Source organism: Nicotiana tabacum, chromosome 4 (genome assembly GCF_000715075.1).
Source record: "Nicotiana tabacum cultivar K326 chromosome 4, ASM71507v2, whole genome shotgun sequence".
Classification (NCBI taxonomy): Eukaryota; Viridiplantae; Streptophyta; class Magnoliopsida; order Solanales; family Solanaceae; genus Nicotiana; species Nicotiana tabacum.
In genome coordinates this window covers 26,877,944-26,904,465 of record NC_134083.1, presented here as the reverse complement: position 1 = coordinate 26,904,465, position 26,522 = coordinate 26,877,944, and the positions used below count along the sequence as shown (strand labels likewise).

The 26,522-nt window shown below is 37.3% G+C and overlaps 2 protein-coding genes and 1 non-coding gene across 3 annotated transcripts; all 3 read left to right on the top strand.

The window, feature by feature from the left end:
- Positions 1 to 12,150: 12,150 nt before the first annotated feature.
- On the top strand, positions 12,151 to 18,881 carry LOC107831982 (protein LONGIFOLIA 1). Its single transcript, XM_016659780.2, has 5 exons — positions 12,151 to 13,275; positions 13,654 to 13,724; positions 14,156 to 16,261; positions 16,345 to 16,486; positions 17,800 to 18,881. Exons 1-5 carry the CDS (start codon positions 13,122 to 13,124, stop codon positions 18,627 to 18,629), a joined length of 3,303 nt encoding a protein of 1,100 aa, XP_016515266.1. The 5' UTR covers positions 12,151 to 13,121; the 3' UTR covers positions 18,630 to 18,881.
- A 535-nt stretch (positions 18,882 to 19,416) lies between these two features.
- Positions 19,417 to 20,593, top strand: LOC107831983 (psbQ-like protein 3, chloroplastic). The gene has a single exon (XM_016659781.2). It carries the CDS (start codon positions 19,994 to 19,996, stop codon positions 20,537 to 20,539), a length of 546 nt encoding a protein of 181 aa, XP_016515267.1. The 5' UTR covers positions 19,417 to 19,993; the 3' UTR covers positions 20,540 to 20,593.
- On the top strand, positions 19,779 to 19,850 carry TRNAT-CGU (transfer RNA threonine (anticodon CGU)). The gene has a single exon. It is a non-coding gene; the product is annotated as a tRNA-Thr (tRNA).
- Positions 20,594 to 26,522: the final 5,929 nt, after the last annotated feature.

Genomic DNA, 26,522 nt, shown 5'->3' with positions numbered 1-26,522 from the left:
AGGCATGTCTAGTTCTAGGGCCCCCAAAGCTTGGGCTTCTCGAATCGCAACTTCAGAAAAAGCAGGAAAGGTGGGCGAGTCTTCGATTGCTACTGCCCCAAGTAAGTCACTTGGGGCATTCTCTTCGGTTCGAAGAGATTCGGGGAGAGCCCCTTCAGACATATCCCCCATATGTTGGCTTCGATGGGAAGCATCCTCGATCTCTAACGACTCGGGGACTCTGCACGAATATTTCTCCGATATATCCTCAGTTCGAGGAGGAGCCTTATAAACTATCATCGATCCAGCTGCCTGTGGAATATCGGTGGTCTTCTTCGATCGGGACACCAGTACGAACCTATCGTCTTCCTCTTCCTCATCTTCATCCCTTAGACTCTTAACTGATTCTAAGGTCAAAGGAAAGGTATTCGTCCTCGACTTACGAGTCGACCTTGCCTTCGGTTTTGAATTTTCGAAAGTAGAGGCCATTTTTTTCTTATTTCCCTCCGCCGGTTTAGAAATTGGGTCCGAGGTTTCTTCCTCGTCGGGCAGGGGCCTCAAAACTGCATCTTTGCCCAGGCCTACACACAAGAAATCAGTTGAGTATGTGGAAAATATTTTGTTCGAACTCTCAAAACATGAGAAATGGGCTTACCGTGATTTTTGGCCTCCAATCGGCCCTTTGCCAAATCACGCCACGAACGTTCGGCATATGTAGAGGTTGAAGCAGGGCTCGTACCCAGCTCTTAAGATCGGGAACGGCACCGGGCATCCAAGGAACCGCTGCATCACAAAATAGATATCGGCAAGAAAGAAACAAAGAGACAAGGCGATAGGGAATAAGCAGCAGAATTACACTTACACTTCATATTCCATTCTTCGGGGAATGGCATCTTTTCGGCTAGGATCAGGTCCGAAGTCTTCACTCGAACGAACCTGCCCATCCAACCTCGATCCTTTTCTTCATCTATGCTCGAGAATAGTACCTTGGTAGCCCGACGATGAAGTTTAATTAGTCCACCTCGAAAGAGGGGGGGACTATACAATCTAATAAGATGATCGAGGGTGAAAGACATCCCCTCGATCTTGCTTGCAAAGAAACGGATCAGGATAACAATCCGCCAAAAGGAAGGATGAATCTGACCTAGACTTATTCGGTATTGACGACAAAAATTGATGATAATAGGGTCGAAAGGTCCTAACGTAAAAGGGTAAGTATACACACTAAGGTACCCCTCCACGTGGGTGGTAATATCTTCATCGGGAGCCGGAATTACCACTTCCTTGTTATCCCAGTTGCAATCTGTCTTTAATTATGCAAGTTACTTTTTGGTTATCGAGCACAAATACCTCGATACCGGCTCACACCGACCAGGAACCAACGAGCCCTTATCGACCTTAAAATCTGAGGTGAGAAGACACGTTCCAGGAATCTGAGGTGAGAAGACACGTTCCAGGAACAAACTCCTCAGGCCGTGGCTCCATCGGTGTTTTATCAGCGGCAGGCTGTGAAGAAGAAGCCTCTTCTTTTTTTAGGGACGGTTTTTGATATTTTTACCATTTTTTGAATTTAGAAGAAAGAAATAAAGAAGATGTGGTGTTTCAAAGAAAGATTTTGCAGTAAAAATCATAGAAGGAAAACTTCGCACTTAATTCAGAAGGTATGAGAAAATGCTTAGGAAATTTTGAGATTAGAAGATGTAAAAGTGATTAATGGTGAAAGAGGAGGATATTTGAGGAGTATATTTATAGGCTGAGCAGTGGCGGTCCAATATAGGTAATGGCCGACCACCATCTGACATGCATTAAATGCCTCGGTTAGCTGAACCGATGGGACAACTATCGTGTATGTCACGATCGGATTCGATGCACACGTCAGTATATATCTAATCGTACCGTTCGAAAATCATATCGTTTCTCGTTATATTCTTCCCGAGAAACGCAGGGACTATCTGTATACGGTCAAAACCGATTAGTCCGTCGTACTGACTGGTCGGTATGGTGATACTTTGATCGAAGGGCGACTTTGTAATACCAGGTCGAGGTCCGAAGTCAGGTCATCAAGCTTCGAGTTCAAGGACCGATCAATGATAAGCTCGACATCATTATCAAGCTCGTATCCAAATCGAACTACGGAGCGAGGCGAAATTATCGAGCCTAAGATGCATAGACCGACCGACACCGACCCCGAATCGATACTAGACTCCGAGTCAGAATCGAGCTCGAGTCAAGATCGAGAGCTCGAGTCAATATCGAGCTCACGGACAAGAGTCGTTGCAATCCTATTAGAGAAGAGAATCCCGACAGGAATTATGGAAAAGCTCATTTATCATGGGTCTCCCACTATATTTTTTTAATTATATCTAAAAGTAGGATCCTCCACTATAAAGAGGATGGCTACATTTCTGTAAACGGATAGTTTTTTTGCTTACATTGTAACTTAAGTACCATATACTCCTATATTGAAGAGTTATTCTTTTAAGCTTCATAAATTGATTCATCTTGATTAGTCCTAAAAATCATCTTCTTTCCAACCTTGTTTATTTTGCATTCTTTGCGATCTGTATTTGATATTTCTATTTATCCTTACGATTTGTATTAAGCTATACTACATATCCTTAGAACTACGTACAAATTCAACTCTATTCGTTTTTCGGGTAAACAATAATTGTACTTTGAGAAGTTTATTTTAACTAGTCACACTTTTGTAAAAAAATTAAACTTTTCATATCATTCTCGTTTATTTCTTGGTCTAATAAGTGTAAAATATTTCATTACTTATTTTGAAAAACAAAGATTGGTAATCTAAATAATTTGTAAGTGATATAAACATATTGTTTAATTTTTGAAGAACACCAAAAATTATTAGTTCACTTGAGTTTTGAGAATATTCTAGGGCGCTTCCGATTTTAGAATAGGGTCAAACAACCAATAATTAGCTTTAATTTCATCATTAAATTGTTATTACTTGAATTAAATTTATGTTGATGGATACTGCGTCCCATACCAGTATTAAGGAGTAATAAAGACTCGAAATTAAAAAATTGAGAATAGGCACTAAAGGGCATTTTATTAGCCAACTTCACATGCACCCTGCCTTTATGGGTAAATGGACAAATTATTAGTACTTTCTTAAATCCCAAGCATTACTCATTTTGATAGAGTGAATTTATTTTGAAATATTTGAAGGTTTAAGAAAATAAGAGGTCAATTTTTATATTAGTGGAGCTAGGAGTGTTAGTTAAGTGAATTAAACGTTTAAAGGAAAATATACTAATTTTTAAATTTAATACAATCGATTTGTACACAAGGGTTTTTACATATTATAACCAAAATTAACGAAAAGAACCCTCAAGTACAAACAAGATAATTAGTGGTTTCATTTATACCGGCCAGCCATTTAATTGCCGCAATCATGGTTTTGGATAGCCTAAGAATGCAATGCAGTGGATACACACGCGTTTACACAAACTGGCAATGATATACCAATAATTAATCAAAACTTGAGTAAGAAAACTGGCCACTTTTTTAACATAGATTTTCTGACCTTTTCTCTTTATTTATTTTTTTAGTATGTCAAATGGAAATAAATAAAACAAGCTAGTCTGCTCACTGCTTGTGCAACTTGGCGTTATTTAATCTCAGTAGCCAATATTGAAGATAGATTTTACTCTCATAAGTTCATTTTCTTAACTAGCATGTCTCACCAAAACTATTAGTGGTTGAGTTGGTTGGAAGAGTGGTTTCTCATGGGTGACCTGTGATCGATTTCCCTCACAGCACTTTCTCAGTCAGACTTCGTCGCACCGGGCTTGCCTAGTGCGGTTTACATCTTATGTGTTTATTGAGACTTATATTGTATTTGCATTTATCCCTCTTTATAGATAGTTAGGGGTAGTTTTGTACTTACACTCGGTAGTTAGATATGTGGTCCTACCCGTGTATATAATCTTATACATTGAGTTAGCTGAATACACAGAAATCATTTCACAAGTCTTTAGCTATCTTCTAAAATGTTCATTTCCCATTCTCTCTCACCAGCTCACTTGTCAATAGCGGATACCTTCACCATGAGAACACAAGAATTCAACATGGTATCAGAGCTCGCATTTCAGCAATGAGTTCGTCTACCTCGTCTTCTTCATCTCGTTGTTATTATTTCTCTTTGCTCGGACTCAAATCGCGGAATCGAAGATTTAGGGCTTCAAGATTCACATATTAATCGGGTGATTTTTGACGAACGCAAAACACACACTTAATTATGCTCGCTAGTCGAATATAGTATAATATAATATCGTATCCACATGGATTGGATTTAAATAGTATTCTCGTAGTTTCTAACTTGATTGCTATCTAGGAGGATCAACAGTTGAGATTTATATGATTAATAATAAAATTTAACTAAGAATCTAAAATCTACAGCTATTGACTAGTGACTATCGAAATAAGGAATAAGCAATTAAGGTTATCAGTGGAAGAGGATAGGATTTTGACAGAATAAATGCAAGATAATTATTCGGGATCTAACTCTAGATAATTCACTTCCAATGTTCAAGTGAGTCTCTCGAATTCACTCTATTATTAGTTCAAACATTCAACAAAAACTCCTCTCTCGATTAAGTCTTAACCTCACGAGATGAACCAATTTAAGCATTGTGAAGATATGCAAGAATGTGTAGTGGATCGATCTTTAGAAAAATTTCTTTCGATTATTCTCCTAACTAGGTTTAATCAATGATTCAACTAGCCTCTTTCAATTACTTAGAAGAATCTATGAATTCAACCAAATCACAAGTTATGCCTCTCTCGATTACATGAACTAGTGAATATAGATGCAACAATTAATTCCTCCAAAATGATTCAAATACATAAAAATAGAGTTATACTCCACAAAGAATCATCAATATACCAAATCCGTCAAACCCCAAAGGGAACTACTCCATAGACATGGAGAAATTCTTCACAAATATAACTAAAGTATAGGAAAATATAAATTTAATCCAAACTCGGATCTTGAGTGAGGAAGGAATGATGAAATCCTTGTGCTTGTATTCTTCCCAAGCCTCCTTAGCCTCCTTAGGTCGAAAATCTGTCAAAAGTCATCTAAAATGGTATTTTGGTGTATTTAAGCCACCCTCAAAACAAACCCCGGACGAAACTACCCTTTTTAGCGAAAATGGGAAGTCACTCTAATATTTTTGGGCTACCGCGTCACGCCCCGCGCCGCCCCATGCGGCGCGCATGTAGGAAATTCCAGAAAGTTTGAAAAACTCATTTCTGACCACTTTTTGCACTAGCGCCCCGCGGGGCAGTAGTGTAATTTTCTCAGAGTGAATTCATTTTCTCATTTTTTGATGTCCAGACTTGGTCTTCGATCCCCGAACGTGATCCCAGCTTAATTGCTTAAGATTTTACTCAAATTTCAAAGCTCCAACTTGTTCAAATTAGCTCCAAATTATCTTAATAGCTTGAAATCACTCCTACAAGGCATAAAACACATAATAAGTACAAAAACACTATCAATTAGAACTCAACACAAGTAAAGTGTAGTGAATTAGAGTGCAGTAAGCGACTAAAATACGAGATTATAGCCTACCATCAATTTTCTCTCATTTTCTTCATAATTGATCAATCTTCTCTACTAATTTGAATTGAATCATGGCCGGAGATAAGGATACCTCAGATACAACTAACCCTAGCCTAGACACATCTAGTCCGCTGTACATGCATCCATCTGAGAGTGCCGGAACAATGGTGGTGCCGCTAGCCTTTGACGGAATTGGTTATAGATCCTGGAGGAGAGGCATTCTTAGAGCTCTTTTACTGAAGAATAAAGTCGGATTCATCACCGGAAAATGTAAGAAATCGGGCGCTAATGATGCGACCTTCAACCAGTGGGCTCGATGTGACGACATGGTGACGTCATGGATTCTTAATTCACTCTCAAAGGATTTGGCAGACAGTCTATAGTACGTCAATGATGCCAAGGAGTTATGGCAAGAATTGGAGGACCGATACGATCACATCAATGGGGCAAAACTTTATCAACTTCAAAAGGAAATAAATGACCTTAGTCAAGGTGCTTTTGACATCATAGGATATAACACAAAAATGAAGAGATTTTGGGAGGAATTAAAAACTTTAAATGCCCACGCACAATGTAGTTGTCAATGCACTTGTGGAGCCAAAGCAAATATGCATAAAGCTGAACAAGATCGCATACTAATTCAGTTTCTAATGGGGCTTAACGAAGTCTATGCAGTTGTGAGGGGTAGCATCTTAATGATGTACCCATTGCCTAGCTTTGCACAAGCCTTCTCCATTCTAATTCAAGATGAGAAGCAAAGAGAATTCAGGACAAACAACCAATTGGCCATGGAGTCTGCATCACTCAATGCCAATGGACCTGGACAAAGCACATTCAGAACTAACTATACTCCACATAGACGGGGCACAGGGAATAACTCATTCAAAGGAAATCACACACTCAACAAGTCAAAACTTTTCTGTGACTATTGCAAGAAGCCGGGGCACATAAAAGAAACATGCTATAGAATAATTATATTTCCACAAGACTTCAAGTTCACTAAAGGCAGAAATGCAGGGTCTGCTGCAAATGTTCATAGAGGTTGTGAAGAGTCATTTGGTGGAAGTATTGAAGGATCAGAGAACAAGAATTCAAAGCAAAGTGTGCCAGGTCTGACAAAGGAACAATATGGACAATTGTTGAACTTGCTGGAGACTTTCCAAGCTGGAAATACAGGGGAGAATTCAAACAACATAGCCTGTGGAGCTGCAAACTTTGCAAGTATTCTAGATTGCTCTACTTATAAAGAGATTGCAGAAACAGCTATGTGTAGATGTTCTAAATCTATTGCTGGCTTATGGATACTAGATAGTGGAGCCTCAAACCACATGACTTACAGAAAAACCTTTCTAACCAACATCAAGACTTTACCTTACCTATTTTTAGTTACCCTACCTAATGGATACAGAGTCAAAGTGACAGAAATATGAGATGCATTCCTTGGTCCCAGTCTAACATTGTTTAGAGTATTATATATGCCTAGCTTCAAATTTAATCTCATCTCAATTCACTCATTAATTGTGCATCTCAATTGTATGGTTAACTTTAATAGGTATCTCTGTTTAATGCAGGCCCCTTCAATGAAGAGGCCTCTAGAAATTAGTGAGGCAAGAAGTGGCCTATATTTCCTCTGGTCAATGTGTCTCGGTCATGAGTCTAAGTCAAATTTCATTTCTGCTTTCAACTTTGATCTTTTAAAGTACTTTAGTTCATGTCTTCCTACATCTGTTGATGCTACAAGTAGAGTTAAGAGTCATCCTTCTCATTCATTTGCATTTGTAAATAAATCATCATGTCCATCTAACAATGTAAATATGTTCCATTCAATCAATATGATTGACTCTTTTGCTATTAATTCTATTTCAATATCTTCTGTTATGTCTCATGGAAATGTTGCTGATCACTTGTGGCACAATAGACTAGGACATGTACCTTTTATAAAAATGAGGAGAATTTTCACAATACCAGTCACTTTTGCTCCCAGACAACCCTTCTTTTGCTGAATCTGCCCAATGGCCAGAAAAAACAGACTTCCATTTACACATAGTACCACTACTTCTACTAAAATCTTTGAACTAATACACATGGATCTATGGGGCCCTTATTATGTAAACACGCATGGCAATTTTAGATATTTTTTGACCTTGGTTGATGATTTCAGTAGATCAACCCGGACTCACTTATTAAGCTGTAAAAGTAATATTCTGCACGCCCTCAAAGCCTTTATTTCCATGATAGAAAATCAGTTCAAAACCACAGTCAAAATCATTAGGTCAGACAATGGCCTAGAATTTGTCAACAATGAGTCAATGTCATACCTCTAAACCAAATGAATTGTTCACCAGAAAACTTGTCCATACACACCACAACAAATTGATGTGGTGGAGAGAAAACACAAGTACCTATTTGAAACTACCAGAGAATTATTATACCAGTCCAAATTACCCATGAGATATTGGGGGGAGTGCGTCCTCACTGCTACATACCTGATAAATAGATTGCCTTCCTCAGTTCTTAAAAACAAATGTCCTTTTGAGATTCTCTATAATAGTAAGCCCAATTATTTACATCTTAGGAGTTTTGATTGCTTGTGTTATCCTACCACCTTGAAAATTCATAAGGATAAGTTTGAACCAAGATTCATACCTCATGTGTTCATAGGATATCTCTTTGGAACAAAAGGTACAATGTCCTAGACTTGGCCACTAAGAGGATTCATGTTTCTAGGGATGTTCAGTTTCATGAAAATATATTTCCTTTTGCCACTAAGTCTAAGTCTAATTCTTCTAGCTTTCCTAAATCATTTCCAGATTCCACTTCAACATGCATTGATCCTGACCCTTGTAGTTTGAGAGAAGATTGCCTGTCTGATAGGAAGACCACTGACTCACCTACCCATACTGTTTCATAAGTTGAAGACCTAAACGCTACAAACAAACTACTACTTCACCTGAAAGACATGCACATCAAAATAATGATTCCACCCTCACCAACCAATCAGATCTTCCACAATTGAGAAGATCATCCAAAACTCACACAACTCCTTCACACATTAAGGAATATATTTGCTCCATACCAAATTTACAGCCTACCACTTCCCAAATTGACTGAACTTCACTTACTACATTATTTGCTAATAAGCATCATGTTGCATTCAATACCTTTAACCATGAAAGTCAGCATCTTTTAAGGAACATTTCACATGACTGTGAGCCAAACTCTTAGGAGGAGGCAACTGTGAATCCTGCATGGCAGGCAGCTGTGACATATCAATTTCAGGCTTTACACACTAACCATACTTAGGATTTAGTGCACTTACCTACAGGAAAGAAAGCCATAGGTTGCAAGTGGGTATACAAAATCAAGCATAAAGCTGATGGCAGCATAGAGAGATTCAAAGCAAGACATATGGTGAAATATTATATCAGGAAGCAGGGATTGATTACACTGAGACATTCTCTCCAGTGGTGAAGATGACTATAGTTAGGACATTGCTGACCATTGCAGTAAAAAGGGGATGTAGTCTTTACCAGTTGGATGTAAATAATGCTTTCCTCCATGAGGACTTACATAAAGAAGTATACATGGAGATTCCACAGGGCTTGATGGTAGATGACAGTAGCCTAGTGTGCAAGCTAAGAAAATCTCTATATAGGCTCAAACAGGCTAGCAGACAATGGTATGACAAATTGACAGAATCTTTATGTTCAAAAGGTTTTCAGCACTCAGCAAGTGACTACTCACTATTTTATAAGAAAGAAGGAACTTCAGTGGTGTTTGTAACAGTCTATGTAGATGATGTGATCCTGACTAGCAATAACTTAGAAGAGATAGAAAAACTGAAGACATTCAAGCATAACCAATTTAAGATCAAGGATTTGGGAATATTACATTACTTTTTGGGTTTGGAGATATTGTATCAGCCTGGTGGAGTACTGATGACTCAAAGGAAGTTCACTAGTGACTTGTTGAAGGAGTATGAGTGCTTAGGCTACACCACTGTGTCATCTCCTCTTGATTCCACAATCAAGTTGAAGGCTGGAGAAGGGCCTCTACTTTCAGATCCAATATACTATAGAAAATTGGTTGGAAAGCTCAATTTCCTCACCAATACAAGATTGGACATAACATACATTGTCCAACACCTGAGCCAGTTTATGCAAGCCCCAAGGGAGTCACATCTGAAGGCTGCTTTGCATGTCCTGAGATACATGAAGCATGATCCTACATTGGAAATGTTTCTGTCCAGGGATCCCAACTATGGACTAAGAGCTTATTGTGATTCAGACTGGGCCTCTTGCCCTGATTCAAGGAAGTCAATCAGTGGCTATATTGTCCTACTTGGTGACAGTCCTATTAGTTGGAAGTCCAAGAAACATAGCACAATATCACTATCTTCTGTTAAAGTAGAGTATAGGTCAATAAGGAAAGTAGTTGGAGAGCTAGTGTGGGTGAAGAGGTTGATTGGGGAACTAGCAGTGGTCTACAATGATCCTATTCCTGTGTTTTGTGATAGTCTGGGTTCACATTGCAAGAAATCTAGTTTTTCATGAGAGAACTAAGCACATAGAGGTAGATTATCACTTTGTGGGGGACAAGATTCAAGATGGATTGATTACACTGCATCACATCTCCACCAATGCTCAGTTAGCTGATATTTTGACCAAGGCTCTTACAGGGATTAAACATTCTGCTATTCTTGGCAAGTTGGTAGTGAGTTCCTCACCTCCAACTTGAAGGGGGGAGGTATTGGGACTTATATTGTATTTGTAGTTATCCCCTTTTATAGTTAGTGTTAGTTAGGGGCAGTTTTGTACTTACACTCGGTAGTTAGATATGTGGTCTCACTTGTACATTGAGTTAGTTGAATACGCATAAATTATTTCACAAGTCTTCAGCTATCTTCTAGAATGTTCATTTCCCCTTTTATCTCACCAGCTCACTTGTCAATGGCAGATGCCTTCACCATGAGAACACACGAATTCAACAGTATTATTTGCGAGCTATTGCACAGTGAACAAGTTACCCAATGTACACCCAAAAGATAGCGCTGCAGGTTTTCTTGGGAATTTTTAATTTTCCAACTGCGACATCATTTTAACATTAACTTAAGCTTATATATATCATCATGTCACCCAAAGAATATTGACAAATAAGCCTTTTTAAAGTATAAGATTAATAATCTTAAAAATAAGATAAGTTATTTGCTATAACAAACAACAATGTCATGATAATATAAAAATTCCTTGTACTAACGATATGTATAGCTTAAACTTTTTAGAGTGAATTTTTTTGCTTGTTATCCAAATGAATAATAAACTGATAATGGGTAGTGTTTGATCAAAAACGTACTTTCCGGTTAGAATATTTAATTTAAATAATAAGGGGTTAAATCTAGTTAAGGATAATAACTCTAAATATGAATCTCTAAAATATGCAGTATGTGGGGACAAATCCCGTAAATAGTTGATGACAACAAGTGCGGAATATTCTTAAAGCATGAACATTGATGGAGATATAACTAACAATAAATGGCAATAAATGGCATTTAAGTAAATAAAGAGAATGATTCACCCAATAATGGATGGGTTGAATGAATGTTTCTCCTGACAATGATGAGTTACCGATAGATCCAAGATTTGTATGAACAATCCTCGGATCTGGTGGAAAGGTGGGGAATAATATGAACAAGAATCTTTATCAAAAGGTAGTCTTTGTATTCTTGCAAGAAAGAGAGAGAATATTCTTCTCCATAGTGTTCTTATCAAAATGAATATACATGCCCTTATCACTGTCTCTTCTTTATATATATATATTGGAGTTTTTCCTAAGAAACCCTAATAGTACAAATGAAGGGAATATCCACTAGAATATTCCCTCTTAATATTATATCTTGACAAATTAGTCGTTACAAGTCTTATCATTAATAGCCAATCCCGACCTCGACTCTTGTTAACATTCGACTACGACTCCTGTCGACATCGTCGACACCTCGGCCAATGACTTCGCTGCATCTTGGGCGAGCTCGATCGACTCTTTCCTTAATACCATATTATACCAAATTTCATAGGAACAGATTTTGGCTTATACAGGTAGTTGGGCAGGCAATGTGACTTTCCTTATCCAACTTAATTTTCAAATTACAATCTGAAAAACTTATCCTTTTTTACTTTTGACCAGAAACCAAACTTTTCTTCCAGATTATGGAGTATTAGAAGTTACACCTAAATATATGTTGGAAGAAAAATAGTTCTACATATAAATAATCTTGAACCCTCCCCCCCCCCCCCACAAATCCCCCTTCCCATAAAAAAAGAAGGAAAAAGAGAAAGCTAAGCAGCCAAAGTAAATTGTTGCTTTGTTGCTTCTCTCAATGACAATCAGAAAAAAAAATTAGGTCATCTTTTTCAATTTATTTAAATGTTAGTGATCACAATTACTCGATATTTTTGATAGTAAAATAATAAAATTTGTGCAAATTGACCCGAACACCGTAGCAACACACAACATAAATAAGATTTACCATAGCAACACACAACATAAATAAGACTTATGGCAGCTAAATGATGTTTTCCAAACTAATCTGTGAAAGCAAAATGAGGCTAATTAGATCTCACGAATGCCTGACAGCAGCACATGAGGATGCAGACAGATTTAGACCATGTAATCAACTCTCACATGGGATGAGGGAAGGGGTAAGGCCTGCAAATGCAAGACATCTGCATTTTGCCTCCACATTAAACCATAATAATAATACTAGTATTACTAACTATTATCAATGTTAGATAACAGTAATTCTTTACTATTTCTTGCCAACTCCTCCCTCACTATCAACTCATTGTCACTCACATGTACCCATTTCGCCTCTCTCTTTCTTTCTCTCTCCAACTAATACAGTACTTGTTTCAATCTCTTCCATTGTATGTGTGTGGGGTGTTCTTTTTCCTCCTTTTATTCTCCAAGAAAACATTGGAACATTTACTAGCTGATCTATAGAGATGACCCTGTTACAGTTCTTGCACTAATGTTACTGATATTGACTTACGTGTCAAAAGCTACTTTATTTTCCCAAATTTGATGTTAGCATTGCTTTTTGCACAATTTTCTGGTTACTGGGTTCTTTGAGCTTTTCTGGTTTTTTCAAGCAAATCAAGCTTAATTTGGTCTCATATGTTGAAAGAAACTTAATTTGTTATTTTGGGTATCTCAGCTCTTTCTTGTTTTTACTAGTAAGAGATTGAAGCACTGAAATTTTGGCATATTTGTGAAGTTACTGGAGAAAACAAGCCCATTAACTTGATTTCTCAGTAGTAAAAATCAAATCTTGATCTTAGGGGGTGTTGCTAGATGATGAAAAAGTTAGTGAAACTTTAATAATTGAGAGATATTCTCTGATTTATGCTGCTGGAGTTGATTCATCAGTGTGAGAGGTTGCGAGAGCCAACAACTACAAAGCATAGAATGGTGCGTAGGAGAGGTTTCCCAGATTCTTGTTTGATTTGTGTGGTGTGAAGAACTGATTCCAGCTGTGTAGTAAAGAACTTTGACTTTGACAATGGCTGCCAAGCTTTTACATTCATTGACTGAAGAGAACCAAGATTTGCAGAAACAAATTGGATGTATGACAGGAATCTTTCAACTATTTGATCGCCAAAGTATGCTTGCTAGCAGGCGCCTTATTGGCAACACCCCTAAAAGGCTCACATCTGGTAATACTTAGTATTTCATTCTGCCCAATTTGGTTCATTCTAAAATGTGTTTATGACAGCATTTGTAAAGTATTTGCTTGTTTGTTGGAAATGGGAATCAAGATTTTATTTTTCTATCCATGTTCTTATGTCAACACTTTAGCCGTCTGGTTCATTTCTAGTGTGGGTTTCATTTCTCAAAAACTGACCACCATTCTTGTCACACAATTTCCTACTGGTCAAAAGATTTTTTTTTCTAGGATTCCTCAAAGGATATAGCAAGATTTTTGTAATTAGGTTTTTATGAGTAGATAGGGGTGCTTCAGTTTTTGTAGAATTCTTCAATTGATCTCTTACAGAATCATTTTTGTAACATCATGTAAATCTCATTTGTTACAGGCAGTTCTCACATTGGCAGTGGCACTTCTGAAAAAGAGTATGCTAATACATACCAAAAATCAGCAGCTATGGTAAGAGTTATTTGTGCTAATTTGATATCTCTCCTCTCTCTTTCTCCCTATCAAATTTGAGAAGTATTTGACACTTAAGCCCCTGTTTGAGTATTTATATGGTCATAAACATCAAACAGTTAATACTGAGTGTGATTGGCAAGGACATTGACACTGCTGAGTTATTGGTTTGCATAGTCAAGCGCAAGACTGACTGATGTCTGATAACAACTGGCAATTCTTTTGTTATGAATTGTAATTCAGATAATTTTATCACATTGTTGAAAATTTATTTTCCTTTTTCTTAAAACTTGGAAGTGTAAGATTAAAGTCCACTAATTTCGTTCCGTCTCACCAAATCTGCGAGTGTCTAATGACTCTTGTATCTTTACACAACTGAATTTCTTTAATATTATATCTTGAAAGCTTGATGACACCACTTTTTGTTGCAGGAAAGCCACACAAACAAGACTGTGCAAGATAAACAAAGACTGTCTACAGAATCGTCGAGACCATCATTCTCATCTTCTTCACGTTCATCTTCTTTTTCTTCCCTTGATTGTAATAAAATAAGTCAACAAGAGCCCTTAGCTTTTGATCGATTAAGTTTTGCTGAAACTCCTTCAAGAGACTCAGCTGCAGGGCAACCAAATGCGTCACCGCAATTTGGTCGGCAATCTCTTGACATTCGGGATGTGGTTAAGGATTCTATGAATAGAGAAGCTCAGAGGTTCTCAGCTGGACCTACAATGAAAGAAGAGGTGACAGAATCTATGTTGAAGCCCAGTGATTCACCTAGGCCAGTGCAGACTTTGAAATCCTTTGATGGGGCTTATGATAATGGGAAGCAGAATTCGCCCGTTGATCTTAAGGAATCTCTCAAAGTTCTTGCAAAACTTCGGGAAGCACCTTGGTACTCAAATGAACATAGGGAACTCACAAGATCATTATCATATCATTCAAAAGACACTTCTACATCGTCAATCTCAAAAGATGCTCCTCGGTTCTCATGTGATGGGAGGGAAACAAATCCTTTACCCTTTGAATCACGAGACATTTCAAAATCCGCTCTAAAGCTGAAAGAGCTACCAAGACTTTCTTTGGACAGTAGAGTGAGTCCAGTACGAAGCTTGAACTCAGAACCAAAGTCTAACTTTTCCTCAAAATCTATGCAGAAGGATAGTGGTTATAATACCATTGCAAAGTCACCACCTCTGCTGCAAACATCTGGAACTCAGGCTCGTCCTCCTAGTGTTGTGGCAAAGCTAATGGGTCTGGAAACACTACCTGATGCCGTGTCATCAACTGACAGCAAGACGGGTCCGAGCAAATCTTCTCAAGTTGAAGAAACTGTTTCTTTTCCAAGGTCTTCAGAAGTATCTGAGCCATGCAAACCTATCCGAACTCCTAATTCCACGAAGAACCTCTGGAAAGAACCTACTTCTCCTCGGTGGAGAAACCCTGATATGGCAATGAAACCTATTTCTAGGTTTCCCATTGAACCAGCACCCTGGAAGCAACTTGATAAGACTCGGGTGTATGAGAAACCTATATCCAGGATCTCAAAAGCTCTGGTAAAGCCTGCGAGCCCATTTCCTTCTGTTTACAGTGAGATCGAAAAGAGATTGAAGGATCTAGAATTCACCCAGTCAGGCAAGGATCTAAGAGCTCTTAAACAGATATTGGAAGCAATGCAGGTAAAGGGCCTCCTGGAGACAGAAAAAGAGGAGCAGGGTTCAAATTTTACTGGTCAGAAAGAGCATCACCAGAAGTTTGCGAGTTATGCACAGAGTGGAAAACTGGTAAACCAGAGAATGAGGCAGAGTGATCAATTGACTGCTCCAACAAAGAGGGGGCCAAATTCCTTAAAGAATTTTGAATCCCCAATAGTGATCATGAAGCCAGCAAAATTAGTGGAAAAATCTGATATTCCTACTTCTTCAATGATTCCACTTGATGGCTTACCCACTTTCCCCAAGCTTCATGGTGGTGACTCTGTCTATGGAAGAAAGGGTAATGCTACTAGCAGAACAGCTAAAGAACATCACCCAAGAACTAGTTATGGCAGCAGTTCAGTGAATCCCAATGAAGCAAGAAGAACTTCGAAACTTACACAAACTTCAACAAGGTCCCAACAGCTTCCTAAAGAGAGCACATCAGGCTCAATAAAGAGCTCAGGATCCATCAGCCCAAGATTGCAACAGCATAAACTGGAGCTAGAGAAAAGATCTCGGCCACCCACACCTCCATCTGATTCCAACAGATCGAGAAGACAGCCAAACAAGCAACAGACAGAGGCTAGTTCCCCTGGTGGAAGACGTAGACCAAGAGTTTCAAACATCCATCAGCATGATGGCCATGCGAGTGAGATCAGTAGTGAATCAAGGAATTTGTGTTACCGTGGGAATGAGATTTCTGGTCAATCCAATGGGAATGTAATAGCAGAATCAAAAGTAGATTCTGAAGTCACTAGTTTTGAGCGCTCTCCTGAGGTGACAAGCAGCCGGAGTTCATCTATTGATGCGTCCAATTACCTGAGATGTGATTTGGTAGAGAAGGTAAGAAACTTCCATTTATTTGTGCCTTGTAGGAGTACTTGAACTATACCATAACATGCTTGACGCTGAGACTTTCATTTCAGAAATCATCTCTGGTGCTCTCTGAGGATGAACTGTTAGCTGAATCTGCCCCAGAGTATCCAAGTCCGGTCTCGGTTCTTGACAATGCCGTATATGCAGATGAATCACCCTCCCCTGTGAAGCATACTCCAACAGTCATGAAAGGTGCTGCTTTCCCCTAGTATTTTGTGAAGAAATTAAAAGCACATTCACATAAGCAAATATAACTAGAAATAACAAGATCTATTATTTTGAGTTGGAGTTCCTGCTCAAATCGAACTAGCACCTAAGCGATGGCATGTTGGGGATATATTTGTAGATATTAGTGACATCTTATGCAGATTCTTTGTAATAGGCACACATGCAGGAATGAATATTCACTGATAGTGAATCATGATAAGTTAACTACTGGATACTAGTACTTTGTTATTAGGTTGCCTCATTTGCTGAAACATTATCCCCTTAAATGCCTGCTGAAAAAGACTGAGCAAGGGTGGGAAAATAGTTGAAACTACTTTATGTTTGGAACCCTAAACTTTAGTTTAGTTTAACCCTTAGGGTGCAACTCTTCCGTGGACCCTGCGTGCACGCCGGATGCTTTGTGCACCGGGCTGCACTTTTAACACTTGTTCAGTGACTAATATTGTGCCCATTCATCTCTTTTTTTAGGGGGGTGGTGGGGGGTGGGGGCGTGGGGTTGAATGCACGGACTCACTGCCATGGTTATACAAGTGAATACTAACATAATTTTAAATAAGTTAACAGGAAAAATAAGTAGAAGGGAGACTCAACTCTGAATAAAATAGGTCAAGGACAGCCTAAGGAAAAATAGAAGTTAAGAAAGTTTTTTAGGATGTGAATGTGTGAGCATCTCTCACCAGAACAGCCAAAGCAAATGCCTAAACAGATGCTTTTAAGCCACCTTGGATTTGCCCAAACAATGAACACCAGTATGATATACAGATGTCCCCTTCACTTCAGTCAAAAAACTTGAATAATAACATGATTAAGCTATAAAGGCACATACATCTATGTGTATATTTATATATTCTTTATGTGCATTAAATTTGTCCGTCCTGGCTTTTATGCTTTCATGTTCTGGTCACTTATGTCACCCGGAACAACCAAAATTGTGGTAAACCTTATACATTGCTGCTTCAGTTGATTTTTTCAGTAGCACATCACAACTTCGGCACTGCCATCCACATCAGACACAAATTTACTCACTGCACTCAAAACTAAACAGATTACAGCTCTAATTTTAGTAAGAAAATAAAGATCAATTGCAAATACTTGAAAGCTGCTCAAATGAATATTGTAGTCAGCATTCAGCAAGAAATATCAGATAAGTGTCTCCATTATGGTGTCAGTCTTTTGTCCTTCTGGAGATCAAAACAGTTTTGACTATTCAGTTTATGTATACTGTTTAAGAAGTTGGATATTTTTTGTTTCTCATCATATGTTATTTTGTGTGACAGATGAGAGCTGCAGCGTTGCTGATAAATTTTCCAGTCCGCCACAGAGTGATCGAGCCAATACTCTTGCGACTGATGCCACCAATTCCGGTCTCTCATCGGAAATCAATCGAAAAAAATTACAAAACATTGAGAATTTGGTTCAGAAGCTCAGGAGGTTGAACTCCAACCATGATGAGGCTCGCACGGATTATATTGCGTCTCTCTGTGAGAACACAAACCCAGACCACAGATACATTTCAGAGATCTTATTGGCTTCAGGACTCCTTCTCAGGGATCTCGGCTCAAGCCTAACAAGTTTCCAGTTCCATCCATCAGGTCACCCTATCAACCCGGAGCTGTTCCTTGTCTTGGAACAAACCAAGGCAAGCACTTTAATTAAGGAGGAATTCTGCTATGAAAAGATGAGGCAGTCTAAGCCGAAGGAAAAGATACGTAGGAAACTCATCTTTGATGTTGTTAATGAGATTCTTGCTGGAAAATTGGTGTTAGTGGGACCATCTTATGAGCCATGGTTGAGACACCAGAAGCTAGCAAAGAACGCTCTGAATGCTCAAAGGCTTCTGAGGGATTTGTGCGCGGAGATAGAACTACTTCAAGCTAAACCATCAAAAAGCGACTTGGAGGATGAGGAAGATGAGTGGAAAAACATATTGCTTGAGGATGTGATGCATCGATCAGAGAGTTGGACGATATTCACTGGTGAGTTATCAACTGTAGTCTTGGACGTGGAGCGGATGATCTTTAAAGATTTAGTTGATGAGATAGTGAGAGGTGATGGTGCTGGTTTGAGAGCAAAACCAACTAGGCGTAGACAGCTATTTGCAAAGTAGTACTATATCTCTACCATTCTATAATTGACTTCTCATTTGTTTTTGCTTTGTTTTCCTCCTCACCTAATTATTGAGTAGTAAAATAATTCAGAAATACTCATTTAATTTGCGTCTTGGGTTCTATGTAAAGGAATAATTTCCTCTTAATTGTATCACCAACATACTTAGTGAAGACCACCTGCCCAGTAAATGTACCATAATATTATTGTTTTGCATCCTGTTATGCAGAATTATAGATTTTTTTACCAGCTACTTTTTCCTTTTGTGATTCTCTTTTATTTTGTTAAGCTTCAACAACAACAACAATATACCCGGTGTATTCCACATGTGGGGCCTGTGGAGGATAGTGTACAATACGTAGACCTTAGCCTGACCCTGTTACATTTGTCTTCAGAATCACCTAATTGATCGTCTCTGGACTTATATGAAAGATACCATTTCTTGGTTTTACAAGAGTAGCAACATCATGTTCAACGTATCTGTATCTCTTTTTTCGGGGGAGGGGCTAGATTAAAAAAAATATCTGCCCCTTACTTGATTTTGAAGGGAGATCTGTCTATTTTAGGATGCAAATAGGTTGGCATTTATTAATCAAACGATTCAAGGTGGTCAGACTGACGTACATTACAGTATATACTACATCAATTAGAATATTTTTTGGTGAACAATGTTCGATGATACATTCTAGTTTGGTCTTTTATGGACAAAATGAGACAGAGTGAAAAGAAATTGGTGATGTTAACTTCCCATCATACCAAAATTATCTATATTGAATTAAGACTATGTAACAAAGAGACTCCCAAATACCTTTTCTGTTACTTCAAACGGTAAAATACGAATACAACTCAACTCAAAGCCATCGCAGAATCTCAAGTACTGAAACTGAAAATACAAGAATAGAAAGAAGAAGCTCCTAACTCAGAATTGGGGATTAGAAGACTCAGAAAGATTCCATAACAATATTCCCTGTCTTTTCTCTTCTTCACATGCTCTTAATTACCCTGGTCTTACACACAATTTTTCAATTTTCCTAAATCGTTCATAACGAACTCGATCGGTCAATTATTCTGTATAATATCTTGATGAATGGATGTGTCTGGAAAGGAAATTACAGTTATTTATAAAAGTTTGAGGAGTACATTTCGACAGGCCTCCGTAGCATAGTGGTATTGCGTTCGCTTCGTAAGCGAAAGGCCGCGAGTTCGATCCTCGCCGGGGGCTAACTATTAATTCCTGTCTTTTGATTTTGTTTGCCTCTGGCTTTTACATTTTGCAGATTTTGTTTCAGGTACGTTAACTTCTTCAGATATTCTCCAATTAAATTTGTTCAATCTTGAAAAATCAATAAGTCCATATTTTTTATAATGGCACTACTACCTTTGGTCCAAAAACCAAACCAACCGTTAATCCTTTTTCCTTTATCCAGTCCCAACCCCTTTAACCTAAAGCAAAGCAAAAACAGAAGTCAAATGTGCCTCCATTCCCACCACTTCAGTCGAAGAACAAGTCTAAATCTTGGGGTAACTTCATTCATTCTTTTAAGTGAAAAAACTGCGAATGCCTTTGATTTCAGAATCACAGTTCCTGACCAGACAGTTGAAGAAGCAGAGGATGGGATTCAAAGCCATGCAAAGAGTTTATTACAAGTCAAAGAATTGTTAGAGGCAGAAACATGGAAAGAAGCTCAAAAGGCTTTGAGAAAAAGCTCAACTTTACTGAAACAAGATATCTACACCATAATCCAAGCTAAACCAGGAAATCAGAGGCCTCAGTTGAGGAAGCTCTACTCCATTTTGTTCAATACTGTTTCAAGATTGGATTTTGCAGCTAGGGATAAGGATGTGCCACGTGTATGGGAGTACTATGATAACATTGTCCTAGCTCTTCACAATATTTTGTCAAGACTATAATTTTATATAGTCATGCAATTAATTTTTAAATTGTGGGTCGTTCTTTTTGGATCATGTTTTGTTTGTTACTAGATGTATGACGTGTGATATAATTACCTTTCATCCTTGATATACAGATTAAACCTTCCAAAAGATATGTATATAAAATTCGCCGTAAAAAGTAAAATTTGTAACCTTAAAAATACCTTTTGTGTTGGGCTAGAATTGAAATAAGTACTCCTAATTTCTTGAATGGCTGAGAAATAGAGGATATTAGATTTTCCTTATGATCGATACATATAGAGCCAAAATTGATTGTTCTAATTCTTATGCAATTTACATATAACATCTTGATAAGTTGTGGACCATGTAGTTGCATTTTGTTTGATTATGCTATTTGGGCAGATTTTACAATTGTTTAGTACCTTTTAGCGACAGCTTACAAAAAGTTGCAGAGAATTACACAAACAGAAGGGAGAAAAGAACTAGTATATTATTCCATCCCATTTGACAAAAAAGTGTTTTTCCTAAACTTCTTTAAAGGATATAGAGAACAAATATTTTATACTAAATTGTAATAGGCTCTTCAAATTTGAGTATAAGTAACTATAATTTAAATGAGGGGAATGAAATTGGTGGCAACATATATACTTCAAGAGAAGGAAAAGTAGTTTGTTATCAATTCATGTTTTAATTGTTCCCATGTACGTACCAATGGCAGCAGCAGCTTTAGGCTTTTCGAGAAGAAAACAACAACTCATTCAAAACATAGGAATAGATCTTTCCATCTTTGAGGAGTTTGGAAGCAAAGTTACAATTGAGACTTTGACCAATATATGACACACATCCTTATTCCTTGGTTGGATTTTTAAACCATAATGTTTTGGAATTTGTGGTCCATAACTTGTCTTTCTTTCTTTCTCTAATTTTCTTTGTTCAAACTTGGGCTTTGTTTTTTCTTTTCAGAAACCGGTTACTTATGTGGAGTTCATCACTTGCTTTAATGTTCTATTCTTCCATTCAACTACTTTGTTAGACTGAGTAACTAAGGAGATGTTACTTTTTGAATTATTCCTTCTTCTTTTTTCATTAGAATCGGTCAGAAGTAAACATTCCATTCTACTATCAGGTCTAATTCTCTTTATCTTTCTACTAATTACTTAATTTTCAATCTCAGTTTTGTAAGAAATAAAAGTATTAAAGATATTCTTTTTATTTTTAAGCATATTCAACTAAGTAAATTTAGAAAAATCAATAATAAATATTGCATAATGTTTTTTAACATCTCTAATTATAGTTTGTTTTAAATACTAAGTCTGTGAATCAAGGATAATAATTCAATTTCTCTATTTATAAAAAAGTAACTCTTTTAATACTTTTAGCTTCAGCATATATTTAGGATTTGTAGGTATTATTTGAATCTAATTAAATCATACATTAACCTGGGCTGAAGATATAATGAAACTAGCTACTGTACTCAGGAAAAAAAAGAAAAATAAATTTAATGGAGCTCGTGTATTAGTGCTATCTTTTATTCAGCTGTAGGCAAGGAGGATTAGGTACATATATACTGTATATAGTATAGATCAATTTAGGTTCACTTACATTAAGCAAAACATAAAATTTTTGGGATCTTCTCCGTAGAGTAATTTACTCCATTTTTATTCTTTTTTAAATGGATATAGTTATAGGTAGGCCGGAAGCACTATTAATAAGATAAAAAATTCATTAAATCTACAGAATGGTTCAAGCAAATGGACCACACCCTCCGATAACATTAATACTAAGACTTAGCTTTGTCACGTGAAAATAGCATTTTCCTTTCCTTGGCCAGAGGAAAAAGAGCCATTCAATATCTTAACTACTTTTCCTACTAGTTTTTCTTCTTCTTATATCCACCGAAAAGAAAATATACATAACGATCAAGAGTACAAGTAATTAGATTAATCCCATACACATGTGTATATTAGAAAAGGATTTAACTCATGCACACACCTACTCATATCATATATATATATATATATATATATATATATATATATATATATATATATGATGTTTTATACTTCAATACTACACAAGAGGGGGTGATTTGTGTGGTGCCTGATTTTCGCGTGCACTGGATTATCGAAGGACCTGATTCTTCTATGCGTTCCTTACACTACAGTTGCGGAATAAATAATGCAGAAAGTAAAGAACACAAGGATTTTTACGTGAAAAATACCCGGCTCAAAAGGTGAAAAAACCACGACCTACTACCTAGTAGGATTTTCTCCAAACACTTCACTATAACTTTGAGCCAACAACAAAGTTTACAAACTCTTGCAAACCTAAGGATTACCTCTAACCCTTGTAGCAACCAGCCACAGGCTGTTGCGACTGCTTCAAGTTAACTATAACTTGAACAATACAACTAGAGTTTACAACCTCTTGCAAACCTAAGGATTAACTCTTACCCTTATAGCAACACGCCACAGGCGGTTGCAACTACTTCAAGTTACCTCTAACTTGAAAGATACAACTCAGGTGCCTAGTACAATTTACTTCTTAGAAAGCTGAAAGATACAACTCAAAATACCTACTACACTTTGAACTAGAAATAAAGAAAGACACATAAAACTCTTTATGGAGCTGGTTCTTCAATCTGGTTCGTGTAGCTTCAGGATCGCACTCTTAAATCTCACAGGAATTGCTCACAAAATGCCTTGCTATTTTGCTCTCAATTCGTGCTTAACTTCAGTATGTGTGCATCGCTTGTAAAAGAGAACACAACTGATATATATAGAGTTAGTAAATAAAGATTAACTAGAAGTCTAATGCTTTACTCTTCCTTGGTGGAAGAGTTCTAGTTATCTTCAACTTCTAACTCTTTCCTTATCTTAGATAGAGTTCTCTTCAAGTAAGGAGTCCTACTCCTTATCAAATATGCAACCTTTTCGTTCAGGAATTATAAAAAATAACCACTTATATTTATCCCTTTCACGTGCATGCCTTTTTCTTGATTCTACCCATCACCTGTGTACACTGTCTATGGACCTGGTTCATGCATGTGTTCCTTTGTTAATCATCAAAACAAACTTACACATGCCAACTAATTCTCCCGTTTTGATGTTGACAAACTTCGAACTTTTCATAAGCATGAAACCTGTTTCAACTCGGCCCAACATCAGCACACTATTAGAACATTTTCCATTTTAAAGACACAAATCATCAAGGACCAGGTTCATTAGGTTATAAACATCACAGTCCAAAGCAAAGGCACACCTTATCTTCCTTCTTTTGGTATCATCGAAAAGTTGCATAATTAAGTTAAGTAACCAAATTTTAGCAGATATCACTCATGGGCACTGAGGCTACTTCAAATGCAATCATGGATTCAATTTTCTCTTTATCAATCTAAGGATATTAGCCACCTAAGAAATATCAACAAATAATTAGAGCAAAAGCAGTGAATTTCATTGATTGATAAGATCCTACCACAAAGTATAAGAAGAAATAAAAATATAGAACCATGAACAAAAGACAGAGAAATCTTACTTGGGTCATTGGTTACAACTAGGCTTAGGAAGGGTTAAAAACTGGGAACCAACATTTATTCAAGAACCAGGTTCATCTCCTCAATCTGGACTACTCCACTTGGCTTAACAGTATTTATTTTTTCAAGCGACTTTCTTGGCATTCTCAGCTAAGGCCCTTTTTACATTGGCCTCACTCTGCTTCTTCTGGATCCTTGTAGTTATTCCTCTTGTGGGAGGAGTTGCTACAAGGATAAAAGGAGCACTCTTTCTCTTAGTGCCACTCATGCCCTTTCCTGCAGTCTTTCCAACTTTGTTCTTCTTTTTTTGATTGTAACTATCTGACACCTTTTGCAGCAGATCAGGACTCTTGTCTATTTTAACAAGAGAAGGAACTAGTTCATGAAATTGTTTCCTTAACCTACCCATCCCATCTGCTGCACTTCTATTACCAGAACCATCACCTATCTCCTGTGATTCTATCCCCATACTTTCATTCATAGTCTCCTCATTATCACTAATCTCTTCACTTAATATAATCATTGCTCCAGCTTCTTCAGTCAAACCAACAAGAGTGGGTGAAGATCCAACCACTCTTTCTTCTCCCTTTTCCTTCACATCTACTTCAACACCCTCACTCATTTTTTTTTTACTACCAATTTTTTCAGACCGACTAGTTTCTACACCAGCAATCGTACCAACCAACACAAACCTATTTTCAAGATTCTCAGCAATTTTAGCAGCAACATCAGAAATTTTTAACCCAGAAGTTACCTGCTCAGTTTCAGATGAAACTGGTTCTTCCCACTCAGTCGCAGACTTGAAGGACTCATCAGATTTTTAGGGTTCTTCTACTTGACTAGCTTGTAGCATCTCACTCAATTTCTTAGCTTATTCTCTACTGGCCACTGTGTTACATGCAATCATTTTGATATGCTTTTTCTTGGGGGTTTGGGTGGTTGAAAGTGTGGGTGAAGGTTCTTTGGGTGGTGAGTAAGGGTTTTCTAAGTTTATGGGATTCTCATGGGTGTTTTCCATTTGATCAGTTCAGAAACTTAAGAGAAATAGAGAGAGTTTTGAGGTTTTAGAGATTTTGATCTTTCAAAAAATTTGAGATAAGAGGGTAAGGTTAGATCAATTTAAAGAGGAAAAGGTTGAGTATATAACGACACCTTTTTGAAGTCTAGAAGTCTAATCACATTGGAAGTTTTAGTTTGAAAAGACGTTCGACTCTTCCCCAAATATTTCGGCAATTATGGTGCGTGGGACTCTTGATGAAACTGGTTCGTTTGTAACTAATTGGTTCAAAAGTAGTTTGGGATAAAGTGGGACTCTTTTCAATTCATGATCCATGTGCAGTTATTTCAAATTATGCGGAGTGTAGAATACATACCTTATAAGCTCGATGAACCAGGTTATTCATTGAAAGTTCTCTTGTGTAAGATTGATTTTTTCCAAGAAAATAAGGATAATATCATTAGACATCAGTGAGTCATTTTAGCACATGGCACAAGAGTATACTAATAAAAGCATGATACTTAGCAATATCTAATCTAAATATCTAACCAATTATTGAGTTAGAATCGGTTTCTTTTAGGTGATCTTAATCATCCCTAATTCTAACCTGTTCCTTTCAAAGTGATCCCTACTCAAAGCTTTTATGAAGATGTTAGCAATTTCCTTATCAGTAGCACAAAATTCCACACTGATCAACACCTCTCAAAATTATTCCTTTGAAAACGATGCCCAACATCTAATTGCACTGGTGCTATCACAAAAGATGGGGATACAACCTTTGAATACCATAGACAGAGGTCAGTGGTGCCTTTTAGGTATCTCAAGATCCTCTTGACAGCAGTCAAGTGCGACTCCTTTGGATTTATCTGAAATCTAGCACAAAGTCCTACACTGAAAACAATGTCAGGTCTGCTAGCAGTAAGATACAACAAGGAGCCAATCATTCCCCTATACAACTTCTAATCAATACATGAACCTGGTTCATCCACATCCAATTTTCTAGTTGTTGCAATAGGAGTGTCAATTTTTTTGGAATCTTCCATTTTAAACCTTTTAAGCAACTCTTTTACATACTTCTGTTGATGGATCATAGTTCCATTTGAATTTTATTTAATTTGTAAGCCTAAAAAGAAATTAAGATCACCCATCATGCTCATTTCAAATTCACTCCCCATTAGTTTAGCAAATGTTTTACTTAACTTATCAGTGATTACTCTAAAGATTATATCATCAACATATATCTGAACTACCAAGAGATCTTTACCTTTTTCTTTCAAGAATAAAGTATTGTCAATTTTACCTCTCTTGTAGCCATGCTAAAGCAAAAATTTTGATAATCTTTCATACCATGCTCTTGGAGCCTGCTTGAGCCCATAAAGTGACTTGTCAAGCTTGTACACATGATCAGGACATTCCTTGCTTTCAAAGCCCGGAGGTTGCTTGGCAAACACTTTTTCCTTTAGATAGCCACT

Excerpts from the sequence above, each read along its gene's own strand:
- LOC107831982 (XM_016659780.2), top strand. The coding sequence starts at position 13,122 with ATGGCTGCCAAGCTTTTACATTCATTGACTGAAGAGAACCAAGATTTG. Across the intron at positions 13,276-13,653 it reads CCCTAAAAGGCTCACATCTG|GCAGTTCTCACATTGGCAGT; the intron begins GTAATACTTAGT and ends CATTTGTTACAG. Across the intron at positions 13,725-14,155 it reads ACCAAAAATCAGCAGCTATG|GAAAGCCACACAAACAAGAC; the intron begins GTAAGAGTTATT and ends TTTTTGTTGCAG.
- LOC107831983 (XM_016659781.2), top strand. The coding sequence starts at position 19,994 with ATGGCACTACTACCTTTGGTCCAAAAACCAAACCAACCGTTAATCCTT.